Raw genomic sequence first — 15,844 nt, 5'->3', positions numbered from 1 at the left:
GAGTGACAACGGTTTACGTCTCATCGTTTGTGTTCTCCGTGCTATTTGAGCGTGATAGCCAATGGATTGTCGAAATTGGTAAGGCTTAACCGCCAATAGCTACTGTGTCAATGAAGTTAAAGGATACATTTATTTAACCCTAACTCAAGATTGTATTTCTGCATATATATTGTGTCTAATCTCTGTTTACATTGAATACTTGCATTAGGATTTAAGGAACAAACAGCATGCTCTGAAACAGCAAAAATGAATGGGGAAGAAACAAATATGAAGGGAGCGCAACCCGCTCTGGAGTCTGGAGCAATACAATGAATCGAAAGAAAAAAAATTGAATAATCTTAATGAACAAATCACTCATTCCTAGTCTGTACATTGTTAATAAGTACTTTGAAAAAACAGATATAATGCTCACCTCTGCAGAAATGGGACAAAATGGAATTAGAGCCAGCACAAAATGTTGATTTCCAAATAGGGAAAATATACCTACAACTCACAGGCCACTCCAGGGTCACACCCTAATCGGGTATAGAAAAAGTCATGTTTTGTTTTCCAGAATTAATTAAAATATATATATAGGTTGAAAATCATTCGAATGTAAAAACCATGGGAGGGAAAGGGGTTTCTTCCATGCTCAAACCAGCTGCCATTCTTTGGTCATCACTGCATGCGAGTGAACAAAAACTGCAGGGCGAAAAGCTTTTCAATTTATGAGAATGACTCTTGAGCATTATTGCAAAATTCCTTTCCAAGTTTTTGAGAGAAGAGGCGACACGCGTCCATGCTAAGATCAATGGCAGCTGAAAGTGCGATAAATAGGGCAGCATCGGCCATGCAAGTTACATGTCGTACCCCAACTTGAACTGTTGGAGCACTTGGTTTGCCTTCGCCTTCAACGCTTGATCCCATCACAAATCCTCGAATAGGCGATAATGAACTCAGTGCAGAGTCTTTTACTGTGTTGTCTATGCAAAATTGCCCACCTCTTTTCATACTCATTGTGCCCTCAGCTATAGGTACACCACTAGTAAGACCAATGTCAGTAACAAGCTCAAATTTGTAACCAAGTCCATCAACTGGCCCTCTTTCGCGCCAAGCCTCAAGACGACCCCATGGTTTCCAGCTGCTAACACAGGATCCATTAGGCCGGAGGATAAGCCACGCACCAGGATTTGACCGAGAAACACGGTCAGAACCTGGAGAGGGCACAAATGGAGTGATCACTGAGGCAGCTGCAACAGCTGACCCTGATAGATCATAGATAATTATCATCCACCCTTTTCGCTCCCTCCCCGGTCTGTCCCTTTCAGCAGAAAATGTTCGCATCCATCCTCTATTGCCTAAGTTAAAATCAGTTGGAAGAGATCTGTTTTTACAAAAATGAAAAGAAGAAAGAAAATATCAGCTTCAGGACCACGTATAAACAAAATTAATACCTTGAACAATACTCTACTCCATACTTTGACTGGTAATAGTAGTTGATTTGAAGGAAACGAAAAGTCAAAGAAGAATATTAACCAGTTTATGAAGGTTTTGCCCAAATTTTTGCACATGGGGAGGGAATCAATGGTAGTTGCTAATGACAGTTGCGCCTAGGAGTTAATGCTGTCTGTTCTGACCTAACTTATTCTCTAATCTTTTTCATTACTAGACGAATCTAAACCTTCATAAGAAGTTAATTTGTTGGATACAACATGCTACAACGTAAGAGGATTCAAATTGTAAGGAGGTCAGGATACAGGATCCTTTGAAACAAGCTGTATTTTTGTCATTTTTTCTCTTCACATGCAATGGACACAAAATGCACTAATGAATTGTCCGCCTTCAGATTATCAGATCACTTAAAATTGAAAAGGACATAAGCAAGTAGAATAATGAATTAAATGATTTGTGCAGCTTACAATTGTACAAAACAGCACTGAACTATGGGCTAACCACTTAGAAGTCACAATGAGTAGATCTAGCAAACAAGAATCCTAAAGATGTTGTATCTTCATATCCGCTAAGGGAACATTATTGTATGAATTCCCAAGTGCAGAGGGAAAAAAAAGGGACACCCCGATACACTAAGCTCCCGCTATGCGCGGGGTTCGGGGAAGGACTGGACCACAAGGGTCTATTGTACGCAGTCTTACCCTGCATATCTATAAGAGGCTGTTTCCACGACTCAAACCCGTGACCTCCTGATCACATGAAGGCAACTTTACCAGTTATGTCAAGGCTCCCCTTCTCCCAATTGCAGAAGAAAGATACAAAATTCTTCATGGTCACGTGACATCAACTTTATCAGTTACGCCTAGGCTCCCCTTCTCCCAATTGCAGAAGAAAGAAACAAAATTCAAACAATGTAAAGCACTCTAAACCTACGGAAAGTTGATGATCATGTTTGCAAATAAGAAAGTTCCATAGCTTAGAGATTGTACTCAAAGCATGTGCAGCCGTTCACACAACATGCATGTGACTCTTCAGAGAGTGAGAAATACTTCAGCTTCTGGAGAAGCAAGTTTTTACATAGACAATAAGTCGAATCATGTGAGGAGGCTACCTAATCCCTAAAACACCAAATGAAGCTACCACTACAATTCTCATCACTAGACGTTTTCCCTTTGAGTTCCAACCAATAATTTTTTATTCTATTTTTCTCTTTTGTTAGTAATGAGCGAATTTGCGAGGATATAATCCTTTCAACTAATCTTTTCTAAAGTAAAAATTAAATGCTTTGTCTTTGCAAATCTATTTCTAAGCACTTAATGACAAAATTATTTTTTTTTTAGTAGTATTGACAATTGTTAGAGGGTGAGCTGTAGAATCTAAATTATGCAAAATTTCCTGCCCCCACCCCACTTGATTAATCGTTTCAACAAAGCAATTTAGTTTGACCAGTAACCAAGTTTCTCTCATAACAAATTAACAACTACAGTAAAAAGAAGCGACACAATTATTTTTGTTAACAACAAATATAAAACAAAACCATAGCAAAAAGTAAATGAAAAAGAACACGTCGGCGCAAGTTAGAATTTTCAGTGGGAAGGGAAAGGTAAAATGCGCGGGAAAACAATGGGGAGGGACTCACCGTGTCCGGTTGTTGCGATCAGCACTGAACTTGCAGCTGAAAACCGGCTGCCTTATATTCCCCTGGATCTGGAAAACCACCGGGCTGCACTCCGGTTCACCTCCGAACTGGAACACGAACCGCGGGTCCGGTTCAGCCCGGACAGCCATGTGCAACACAGCCACCGCCGGTTCGCCTCCCAATTTCATCCACCCATTTTGAAACACGCTGGACTTTGAATGTGTCCCATTCAAGTTAACGCTCACCTGAACCGATCCCAGCAGCTTCCCACTGGTAACACCGCACGTGCGACCCATGCGCCCCGTGAAAACGGACACTTTTAACGAAACGGGCTTTCCAGAGAGACGCCGGAGAGTGACGGCGTCTAGATGGAACCCGGCGGCTGAGGCGGAGGACTCAGGCGGAGAAGAAGGGTATTGAGAAGTGGAACAGAGGGGGAGAATGGCAGTTTGAGAAGGGAAATTCTTGAGCTTGAGTTTAGCATAGCAAGGAGTTGAACAAGGGTGAACTCCAGAACCAGAACCAGCAGGTTTTGTTGCTGTTGGAAGTTTAAGAGCTAATGACTCAATTATCAAACGAACAAACGGGCAAGGATCCATATCATGCACTGCTGATTTCTTCTTCTTGAATTTTCTTTGTTTGGTTTTGGGTTTTTCTAAAATTAGCTAAGAGTTTGATGAGGAGAAAAGAGATGAGCCTGAGATGGTGAGTGCGAAGAAAGCATCTATCAATATTTTGGTAAATGAATGCATGTCGGCTCATACTATTTGAACCTCTCTGTCTCCTGTAATTATCAGTATTTCTCTTTCCTTCTGTTTTGTTGATTCGGCAATTTCCTTTTATTTATCGTCAACTAGTCGTCACGATATCTTGTCGTATCTGCCAGTATTTTTGGCATATTCATTACTTTCTCCGTCCCATTCACCCTTTCTTTTCTTTTTCTTTTTTTAAAAGTTTAATTTATTAATTGCGCCTATTAAATATTTTTTAAGAATTGAATAGTATTAAAAAATTATTCCTATTATTTATTTAATACTAAAGGTATTATTGGAAATAATTCATAACTTTAGTCTTAAATTTCAAAAGTAATTCGTAATTATTTTGATTCCATTCAATTTTTTGTTCTGGTTCTTCAAATTGAGCTTGATTAAGAATCGAGGATAAAAATAAGACTTTTTTCTAATGACGAGATAACATTAGACTCAAAATTAACATTGCTAATTGCAAACAGTGCACGATCAAATGTAACCATTTTCCCTTCTCCATATGATAAAGAAAAACACAACGCAAAACAACAATTTCAGTTTTCAAGTTGCATCAATTCAAATAATTTGCTAATAATAGCTTCCATAATTGAATTCATGTACTTTAAAATATAACAAAGCCTTGCCGCTTCCAAAGTTAATGTACCATTTATTAATTAAATATATAAAACTCTACAGTTAATGGTTTACATACTAATTTATCCATATTTGTGTATAGCATGAATAGAAATTTAAATGGTGGTATTTTAAGACTTTTTTTTTAACTACATAATTTTCCAGTCTTATTGTTTAATGAACATGTCACATTAAATCCGCATGATAACACCAATTGTTTATATTCTAAGAATCCATTAGCGATTCAAGTATCCATATTTTTTGTTAAAATCAATGATTCATTCTATTAACTAGTGGGTTATTTTGTACGTACTTCCAATAATTCTCAAATTTAAATAACTAGTCTTAGGTACGCGCAAACTTCATATCAATAAGTATAAAATTTTAAAAATTATATAAATAATATTTATTTATGTAAAGTTGACGTGCAATTGTAAGTGTTATTTCAAAAGTATTTCTAGAATTTGATGTGAGTTAATGAATATAAAAATTATCATGAATATTGGGATAATTTATATCTAATTATAGTCTTTTTTGAATGTGTATTTACATTTTGACATAATTTTCATAGAAGGAGTATTTAATTAAATAGTAATGGACATACTATTGTATACCACATAATCAAATATAAGTTTCGACAAAAAGTTTTTCTCAAATTTTCTTAGAAAGAATTATTTGAATAGAATACCAAAACCAAACTAATTATATACCTTGAGTTTTAACCCTTTGTTGACATGAAGTCTTTCATTATTTTAATATCATTACCTTTTGCATCCTAAATCTAAAATTAAATTAAATGAGATGAAAGTGACAAAAATTATTAATAAAATCTTAAATCTAAAAACAGTATAAAGTGGTCGAAACTGAAAGTGCTTGAAATTTAATACTACTCAATTTAATTGGAGGTAAATATACAGACTTCACTAAAAGCAATTCAAAAATCAAAGTTCTAAAAAGAAGAAAAATAATTAAATCACTAATCCTAAATATTAGAAAAATAATTAAATTATTATTTTTAAATATTTAAAAAATAATTAGTGACTATTTTGTCCAGCATGAACTCTAATTTTAAAGAATAACAAAGACGAACGGCATTTCGCTAATGATCCTCATACTTAAGGTACACGTTTTGTGTGTATACCTATATCCACAACTATATAATTATTTAAAAACATAGAAATATTATTAAATAACATATTTAAGCTACAAAATAAAAAAATTTAAAATATATAAGTTCTTGAAATGATGAATATTGATATCGTTGATCTAGGCGAGAAGTAAAATAAATAAAAGCTTTTTTCAAAAAATATTAAATTATACTTAATTCTTAAAATATAACGTAACTAAAAGAGAAAAATACCTTTTCAAGATAGAATTAAATTGTTTTCAACTCCAAAAATTCATAACATAAAAATTCGTACCTCTTTTCTTCAAATAAAAAAAGTTGCAATAGTTGTTCAATTTTTTCCGTTAATGGCTTTGAATCCTAAGTCTAATGGTTTCTGGTGAGATATTAAAGATTTTGAGTGTCTAAATGTATTTCAACGTAAGTTAGTTAATATATTTGGTCCTAACTTAGAACTTTACTTTATATATGGAAGAAATTTAGTTGACTTTAATGTCCTAAATATTAGAGTTTCCTACATAATAATTCAAATATGGAAAGTTTTAATAAATACAGTTTTATTTTCAAAGGTAAATGACAATTTTATCTAGTGTGAAATCTTTTTTTAAAAGGCAAAAAAGGAGAAATAAATTTATTAAATAAAAGAAAGAATCCTGTCTCAATGAATAAAAATTTTAACTTATACAAAGTTCTAAATGAAAAGAAGAAACAAATTTTAACTTTCTCCGTGGTTCAAATAAGAAACAAATTAATAAATAAATTTTAATTAATTTTAAGCTCTTAAATATTTACAAAATTAAATAACTATTAAATGGAGTGTTTCTAATAATATTTAACATAAAATTGAGGGACTTGAGAATATATTTTTTTGCATGATAAATATCAAGTTTGAAATGAAAAAAAAAGCTTTAATTTTAAATTTTAGTCCTTTGTAGGTAAATATTATTAAAGGACTCACTTAAGCATTATTAAATAGTATTCTATTGGGTGTAAAAAACTCACGTTTTCTTATTAATTAATATGTTATAATGGCCAAAGGCTAAAAATTAGGACTTCTAACTTAATTCAATAAAAAAATATTTAATAACCAAAATTTTAGGTGAGTTAAATACTCTAAATATTAGGAAAGTAATTTAAATTACAATTATGTCTAATGTGAAATTTATTTTTAGGGAGTAAAAAAGACGAACGACATTTCGCTAAGGGCCTTCGTGCTTTTAATATAGCATAGATAGATAGATAGATAGATAGATAGATATAGATATAGATTAGTACTCTATTCGGTCCACAATAAGTATTTTTTGGTTGTTTTCACACAGATTAAGAAATTCACCTTTTAACGTTAATTAACAATAAAATTGACTATATTAACATTTACTATCTCTTCACATAAATACTCCTAACACATACTCAACACTATTTACTCCAAGGGCAATGTAGGAAAAAAATAATTACTTCATTCTTGAAATTTGAAAAAATCAGATATTTTGGATCACAAAAAAAAAAAGCTAAAAAATCACTTATTGTGGACCGGAGAGAGTATAAACTTTAAGTAGACTAAACTACTTTAGACATATACTCCTTAAAATCGCAATCAGCGTTGAGGCAAAAAACATATTGATTTTGAGTTAAGATTTGAAAATTGTTTTCCCACACCACGATGATACATTTTCTCATTAGTGACTCTTTTTGTTCTAGTTTCCCAACTCGTATTCCCCACCCAAAAAAAAAATCAAGAAAAACAATTAAATATTTATGCTTCTTCTATTTCATTTTACGAGTTTTAACTAGGCACAAAACTCTATAATGTAAAAACAATTTGATCATATGATCTTAAATTAAATATTTGTATAAAATATTCAAAACAGTCTTTAAATTTTATGATTTTAGACATATCATGTCATTCCTTTAATGAAGTGTCACTGCGAGCGAAATAAAAATATTGGAATTAAAAACTTGCTAAACATAAATATATGACATTTCATTTTAAATGGATTAACAAAAGAAAAGGAAAACACTTCTTTGAGACAAAGGACTTATTACCTATAACAAATAGTAGCATAAAGGATTTTGATGATATGATCTTAAATTAAATGCTTGTATAAAATATTCAAAATACGTTTGAATTTTTATGATTTTAGACTTGTAATATCACTTTTAAAAGATAGTGTCACTTAATAAATTAAAAAATGTAACAATTAAAAATTTATTAAATATAATAATAAAATATAAGACTTCTTTTGAAACAGACTAACAAAAAAATAAAACATTGAAACGAAGAACTTATTACCATGGATGGAGCTAGCCCTTCAGATATGGGTTCGGCTGAACTCCGTAATTTTAGTCCAAATCATATATTTGTCTTAAAAATTATTAAATTATGCATAAATTATTAATTTAGAACTCAGTGACTTAAAAGAATTAAAATACTGAACTTATAAGTTTCAAATCGTGGCTCCGCCTCTGCTTATTACACATAACTAACATTAATTCCTTCAAATGATTGCCCAACATGACCTATATTCATATATAAATAATACCAAAGATTCTTAACAAAATATAAATTTCTATATTAATTCAATCAGCTTTCAATAAGTTGACAATAATCCTGGTTTCTAGATTTGCTCTTCTGATATTACGGATGTTTCGAGAAAACTGGAAACGACGAAAATTTGCTGAGAAGTTTGGGAGTAAAAAAAAGGAAACAAGGTGTAATTTCAAGTGGGACCCATAACAACTTGGCAAAAAGCTGTCACCTGCTGTCAGTATATCCTAGCTGGATTTGTATCATTTGGAAGAATTTATTTATGTTCTTCCTTTTCAGTTCTCTTCAGATATTTATGTATAGTTGTTCTAGCTTTTAAATTTATTTATTTTGAAAAGTAATTTTTTAAAAAAGTTTTTCGCTAAATATTTTGATGAGAAGTGATTTTGTATTTCACTAATTAATTTGAAAAGTATTTTTAAGCAATAATTAGTGTTTGACCGATCTTTAAAAAAATTACTTTTAATTGTATTTTTCTCAAAACAATTTTAAGATATTGTATGCAGGTGAAATCGAGCTCGTGGTGCATCCTAACCTCTGACATAGTGAGCCAGGCTCGAGACATGGCAATAAAGGACTAAAGATTGACCCCAAATCTCATCGGGTTAGAACCCGGGGCAGAACGCTTCTCTTCGAGAATATCGAAGCCTTGGTCCCGGAATCGGTCCTAGCCTCGAACGATTTCGAAGACATATTGTCAGCATAGTCAACAGAAGACCGAAGTATCCGTGACCGGCCGGATATTACGGCGGGGATCTCGGCACGTATCAATAAGGATCCGACAATCAGTGAATCAAGAGATCTTTTACCTTTTATAGAAAGGTACCTAAAGTAGGACTCCCCTACTATATAAAGGGGATCTGATAATTCATAAAAGGCATTGTGACATGCATTCTGAGGCAATATATCATTATTTTTTCTGTTATTAGTTCTTTTGCTTTTGTTCGTCAGTGCTTGTTGTTACGAGCCCGGATCGAGGGTAAATATTTCACTAAGGCTTAAATCGTCTTCCTCGTGTGGTTTGAGCTTACTTCATCCTTATTGATTTAATTTGTTTTTATTTACTATTTTGTGTTAAATAAATTCGCGTATCCTTAAAACCACTTACAAATTTAATTGTTATCCGATTTTGAGGGTAAACAGTTTGGCACCCACCGTGGGGCTGAGGATAATAGTGGCTATTTGATACAAATTTCTATAACGCACACTACTTTGCACTTGTTCTTTGGAGTGTCTCTAATTTCAGGTTAAAACTCAAAATGTCAAATTCACATTCAGCACCTCTACATGTTGACAATGAGTCTGTCATCAAGGCGAAAATAACGACATAGTGCCTAGTGGCGAGGTACCACCTGTTGATCCCATCGGAATTTCGGTCGCTGACCCGATTGACGCCAACTCGCATGTGGCCATCAACGCAAATCTGCCTACCAACCCCGAGAATAGCGTCCGTCGAGAAGCCCGATTAGCAACCCGAAATATACAAGACATTGGAGGGGACGGGATCAATTTACGGGTGATCTTCGAAATGTTGCAGGCTCAATAGGCGGCGATAGCCCAGTTACATAACCAAAGCCGCGCGCCGAGCAGAATTGAACCTGATCCACCCCGGGAAGTCACCCGCAGAAACGAACCAGTCGCAGAGAGGCCGAATGAAACTAAATTGGGGACCAACCCCGAGATCATAAAGATGCTCGAGGAACTGATAAAACATGTAGAACCAGGAGAGAAGAAAATCGAAGCTAATGACAAAAAGGTGGAAACCTACAATTCCAAGGTCGACCAAATTTCAGGAGCACAACCAAAATTAAAAGGCCTGGATTCCAAGAAGTTCGTTCAAAAACCATTTCCTCCGAGCGCGGCTCCAAAGCCGATCCCTAAGAAGTTTCGCATGCCCGATATTCCTAAAGTACAATGGAATGACCGACCCAAATGAGCATGTGACCTCCTATATATGTGCCATCAAAGGGAACAACTTGGAGGATAATGAGATCCTGTCAAAAGGAGCTATGATATGGTATCACAACTTACCTCCTAATTCTATTGACTCGTTTGCTATGCTTGCAGATTCCTTCGTAAACGCACACGTCGGGGCTATAAAGGTCGCGACCAGGAAGTCAGACCTTTTCAAAGTAAAACAGAAGGATAATGAGATGCTCAGAGAGTTCGTGTACCGGTTTCAAATGGAACGGATGAACCTGCCGCTGGTCGCTGATGATTGGTCCGTTCAGGCTTTCACCTAAGGACTCAACATTCGAAGCTCGTTGGCTTCACAACAGTTGAAACAAAACTTGGTAGAATATTCGGTTGTCACTTGGGCCGATGTCCATAACCGGTATCAATCGAAATTCAGGGTCGAAGATGATCATCTTGGGGCCCCTTTCGGGTTCGGGTATCCCATCAAAACCTTCGACCGAGTCAAGAGAGACATCGATCATGAACCAAGATCAAACAGGGATCGGTATCAGCCGTACAATGGAGACCGAAGAAGTAGTGGGTCTAGGCGGAACCCTATAAGAAATGAAAGAAGAAATGACCTAGGTCAAAATAACCCGGGACTCATCAGCAAAACCAGCTTTGACAGGCCTGTCGGGCCTAAAGAAGTGCCAAGATTATCGGAGTACAACTTCAACGTCGATGTTGCCGCTATCGTATCTGCCATCGAACGCATCAAAGATACCAAATGGCCTTAACCTCTATATTCCGATCCAGCCCAAAGGGATCCTAACCTAATGTGCAAATATCACGACACTCATGGCCACAGAACAGAAGACTACCGACAATTAAGAGAGAAGGTGGCCCGCCTGTTCAACAACGGACATTTCCAAGAATTCTTGAGTGATCGGGCCAAGAACCACTTTAGGAACAGGGATTCTAATAAACAGACCGAGCAGGAGGAACTTTAGCACATCATTAACATGATCATCGGTGGGGTCGACATTCCCCAGGGGCCGATAATAAAGCGCACCAAAGTATCCATCACAAGGAAAAATGGACTCGGGATTACGTACCGGAGACGCTGAGGGGATCGTGCAGCCACACAATAATGCACTGGTAATATCAGTACCCATAAATAAATCTCGAGTTAAGCGTGTATTAATTGATCCAGGTATCTCAACCAACATCATCAGATCGAGGGTCATGGAACAACTCGGCCTACAAGATCAGATCGTACCTGCGGTCCGAGTCCTGAACGGGTTCAACATGGCATGTGAGACCACTAAAGGGGAGATAATATTACCGGTGAACATTGCCGGAACCATTCAGGTAGCCAAGTTTTACGTAATCGAAGGAGATATGATATACAACGCTTTGTTCGGGAGGCTATGGATTCACAACATGAGAGCAATACCCTCAACACTGCACTAGGTGCTGAAATTTCGAAGACCCGGAGGAATCAAAACAATTTATAGGGATTAACCGGCTGCCAAGGAAATGTTCGTGGTTGATGAGGTGATCTCGGCATCCACACTCTCGACATCAAAGGCTCCGAATCTGATGGCCAAAGACGTGGCCAAATAGTAATTACCGATACCAGCCTCGACAGAACCGAAGAAACAAGGGGTAGACGAGGACGACTACTACGGAGTTTCCAGATCTTTCATAGCCCCCGACGATTCCGACGCCGCCAAATCAACGGTCGAGGAACTGGAGCAAGTCATACTAATCGAACACTTGCCCGATCGAAAGGTATAGCTGGCCACGGAGTTAAGCCCCGAGCTCAGGAAAAAACACATTCGATTTCTTATAGCTAACGAAAATTGTTTCGCATGGTCCCACCTTGATATGACAGGGATCCCGCCGGAAATAATCACTCACAAGCTAAGCCTAGACCTGAAGTTCCACCCGGCCAAGAAGAAGAGGAGACCCGAGTCCGAGGTCAAACATGTTTTCATCAAGGATGAGGTATCTAAAATCCTTAAAATAGGGTATATTCAGGAGGTTAAATACCCGGATTGGTTAGAAAATATAATGGTAGTCCCTAAAAAAGGGAATAAATTAAGAATGTGTGTAGACTATAAAGACATGAATAAGGCATGTCCCAAGGACTCCTTCCCTCTGCCCAACATCGATCGCATGATCAATGCAACGGCCAGCCACGAGATCTTTAGTTTTATCGACGTCTATTTTGGGTACAACCGAAAAAACCTTCTTCATCACTAAGGACGGTACCTACTGCTATAACGTGATGCCATTTGGTCTAAAACATGTCGGTGCCACTTACCAACGCCTAGTAAACCGGATGTTCGAGAACAAATAGGAAAACAATGGAGGTTTACATTGACGATACGTTAGTTAAGTCCCTGCGAGCAGAGGACCATTTGAAACATTTGCAGGAAACCTTCAGCATATTGAAGAAATACAATATAAAGTTAAATCCGGAGAAGTGTGCATTTATAGTCGGATCCGATAAATTCCTCTGATTTATGGTATCCAACCAGGGAATCGAGATCAACATTGATAAGATCAAAGCCATCGAAGATACCACTATTGTGGAAAACGTTAAGGTCATACAAAGATTAACCGGATGCATAGCCGCCCTGGACGATTCATCTCGAGGTCTTCCGACAAAAGTCACCGGTTCTTCTCACTGTTGAAAAAGAAGAATAACTTTTCATGGACCCCAGAGTGCCAACGGTCCTTGGAGGAGCTCAAGCGATATCTATCAAGCCTACTGCTGCTCCACACGCCGAAGACAGACAAACAGCTATACCTGTACCTGGTAGTATCAGAGATAGCGATAAGTGGAGTCCTAGTCCGGGCAGAGAAAGGTATGCAATTTCCTATTTACTATGTTATCCGGACTTTAGGCGAGGCCGAAACTAGGTACCCTCATCTAGAGAAATTAGCGCTCGCTTTGCAAAGCGCCTCTAGGAAGCTGAAACCGTATTTTCAATGTCACCCCATATATGTTGTGACTACTTACCCATTGAGTAATGTAATGCATAAACTCGAGCTCTCGGGACGGTTGGCCAAATGGGCCGTGGAGATCAGCGTGTACGATATTGAGTATCGGCCCTAGATTTCCATTAAATCTCAAATTTTGACAGACTTTGTTGCCAACTTTATGCCAGCCCTAATACCTGAGGTCGAAAGAGAGTTATTGTTGAATAAAGGGACTTCTTCGGGGATCTGGACCCTCTTTACGGATGGCGCCTCGAACGCAAAAGGGTCCGGACTTGGCATTGTATTGAAGCCACCAACAGGCAATGTAGTTAGACAATCTATTAGAACTGTAAAATTGACTAACAATGAAGCTGAATATGAGACCATGATTCCAGGTCTCGAACTAGCCAAAATCTTGGGGGCGGAGGTGATCGAAACTAAGTGCGACTCCCTCCTTGTGGTGAACCAGTTTAATGGGACGATCGAGGTCAGAGATGAACGAATGCAAAGGTACCTGATAAGTTGCAGGTAACATTACATCGGTTCAAGGAGTGAACTCTACAACACGTACCTCGGGATAAAAATACTGAGGTCGATGCCCTTGCTAACTTGGGGTCATCGGTCGAGGATGATGAGTTCGACTCGGGGGCAGTCATACAACTCATGAGATCGGTAGTGGAAGAAGGCCACGCCGAGATAAACTCAATGAGACTGACATGGGACTGGAGAAATAAATATATAGAATATCTGAAGACCGGAAACTTCTCTCAGATCCAAAAAAATCGAAGGCCCTGCGTACGAAGGCAACCTGGTTTAGCTTGTCTAAATACAGAACCCTATTCAAGAGAATATTCGATGGCCCGCTCGCAATATGTCGAGGACCGAGAGATACCGATTACGTTATGAGGGAAATTCATGAAGTTACCTGCGAAAATTCAGGCACCGAATCATTGGTTCAAAAAATAAATAGAGTTGGCTACTACTGGACCGGCATGGAAAAGGACGCGAAGGAGTTCGTACGAAAATATGATGAATTTCAAAGTCATGCTCCTATGATTCATCAACCCGGGGAGCTGCTGCATTCGGTCTTGTCACCCTGGCCATTCATGAAATGGGGGATAGACATCGTTGGCCCCCTTCTATGGTCACCCGGTAAGGCTTAATTTATATTATTTATGACTGACTATTTTTCTAAGTGGGTGGAAGACCAGGCATTTGAGAAGGTCAAAGAGAAGGAAGTCATCGATTTCATTTGGGACCACATCATATGCCGGTTCGGAATACCGGCCGAGATAGTGTGCGACGATGGGAAACATTTAATCGGCATCAAAGTAAGCAAGTTTCTCGAGGACCATAAGATCAAAAGGATCCTATCAATACCCTACCACCCTAGTGAGAATGGACAAGCAGATTCCACTAACAAAACCATACTACAAAACCTCAAAATGAGGTTGACCGACGCCAAAGGAAAATGGAAAGAAATCTTTCCCGAAGTTCTGTGGGCATACCGTACGACCTCAAAGTCCAGTATCGGGGCCACACCGTTCTCATTATATTACGACGCCAAAGCTCTAATACCGGTCGAATTAAGAGAATCGAGTCTCAGGTTCCAATATACAACCCAAGAATCAAACGACAAAGCCATAAATACAAGCCTGGACCTGATAGATGAAAGGCGTGAAGCCTCCCTTGTTCGGTTGGCCGCCCAAAAACAACGGATTGAGAGGTATTGCAATCGAAGAGCCAACCTTCGATATTTCAATCTCAGGGACTTAGTGTTAAGGAATGTCATGCTAAGCACCCGGAATCCGAACGAAGGGAAGTTGGGGCCGAACTAAGAAGGTCCTTATAAAATTATCGAGATCACCGGAAAGGGATCATACAAACTCAGAACAATGAACGGTGAGCAACTATCGAACAACTGGAACATAACTCACTTGAAGCGATATTACTGCTAAGGTACGACCTCATTCATTCCTTTTACTTATTTGTATTTTGAACTAACACTTGCAGGCGACCGTCAAAGAATGACACAATATTTAGGCCCGAAAGCATGCGTTGCACTCTTTTTCCCTTGAACCATTTTTGTCCCAAATAGGTTTCCGACAAGATTTTTAACAAGGCAACAATAAATCGTGCTAACTTAGAATTGAAGTCCGGCTACGAACCAGTGTCGAAGAACATGACAACAGTACTCGAGGCTTCTCTATGATCGACCTCGAACACTAGGGGGCATCATCCTCGAAAAATTACTTTAGCAAGGAAAGAAAGTTTGTGATCGAATAGTCTTAGCTCGATCGATAGGATTTACTGTAAGGGCCAAACTGTCAAATGAACCATGCCCACATAGACTGCTCGAGCCCTGACATAAAGCTTGTACACATGTGTAATCGTATATATTACTCACAGAAATCAAAAGAAGTTTCTACCTTGCGGATAATTATCTTGTCCCTTAAAAAAACTTTACTCTTAAGGAATTTCCTACATTCGATCCCCTAAAGATATCGAGCCCAAGGGATGCCTTTATCCGGGTTCAAAGGATCGCTCTCACTTGGGACTACCATCCAAAGACAAACTCGGACTGCCCGGGCTACCAGAGCCCGGGGGCATAAGACCAATTAGGCAACGCCCGAACCTTAAAGGCTACGACCATCCCCATTCAGGGACTGTTATCTTGGGAAAGCCCGGATAACTCGGGGCAACAAGCCCACTGGGAGACACCTGAACTAAAAAGGCTACGACCATACTAAAACGGCTCGAAAACGTCCGAGACCCATAACGAAAAATATGAGCTTCAAAATTTTTAAACTGGTTCAAAAGACAACCCTCAGAAAAAT

At 37.9% G+C, this 15,844-nt stretch overlaps 1 protein-coding gene across 1 annotated transcript; it reads right to left on the bottom strand.

Annotated features, from left to right (window-relative positions):
* Positions 1-309: 309 nt before the first annotated feature.
* Positions 310-3,815, bottom strand: LOC104097612 (uncharacterized). The gene is made up of 2 exons (XM_009604203.4): positions 3,071-3,815; positions 310-1,363 (listed from the first exon to the last, which is right to left on the bottom strand). The coding sequence occupies exons 1-2, from the start codon at positions 3,667-3,669 to the stop codon at positions 706-708; spliced, it is 1,257 nt and encodes a 418-aa protein (XP_009602498.1). The 5' UTR covers positions 3,670-3,815; the 3' UTR covers positions 310-705.
* Between the last annotated feature and the right edge of the window lie 12,029 nt (positions 3,816-15,844).

Source organism: Nicotiana tomentosiformis, chromosome 8 (genome assembly GCF_000390325.3).
Source record: "Nicotiana tomentosiformis chromosome 8, ASM39032v3, whole genome shotgun sequence".
Classification (NCBI taxonomy): Eukaryota; Viridiplantae; Streptophyta; class Magnoliopsida; order Solanales; family Solanaceae; genus Nicotiana; species Nicotiana tomentosiformis.
This window is presented reverse-complemented; position numbering and strand designations above follow the sequence as displayed.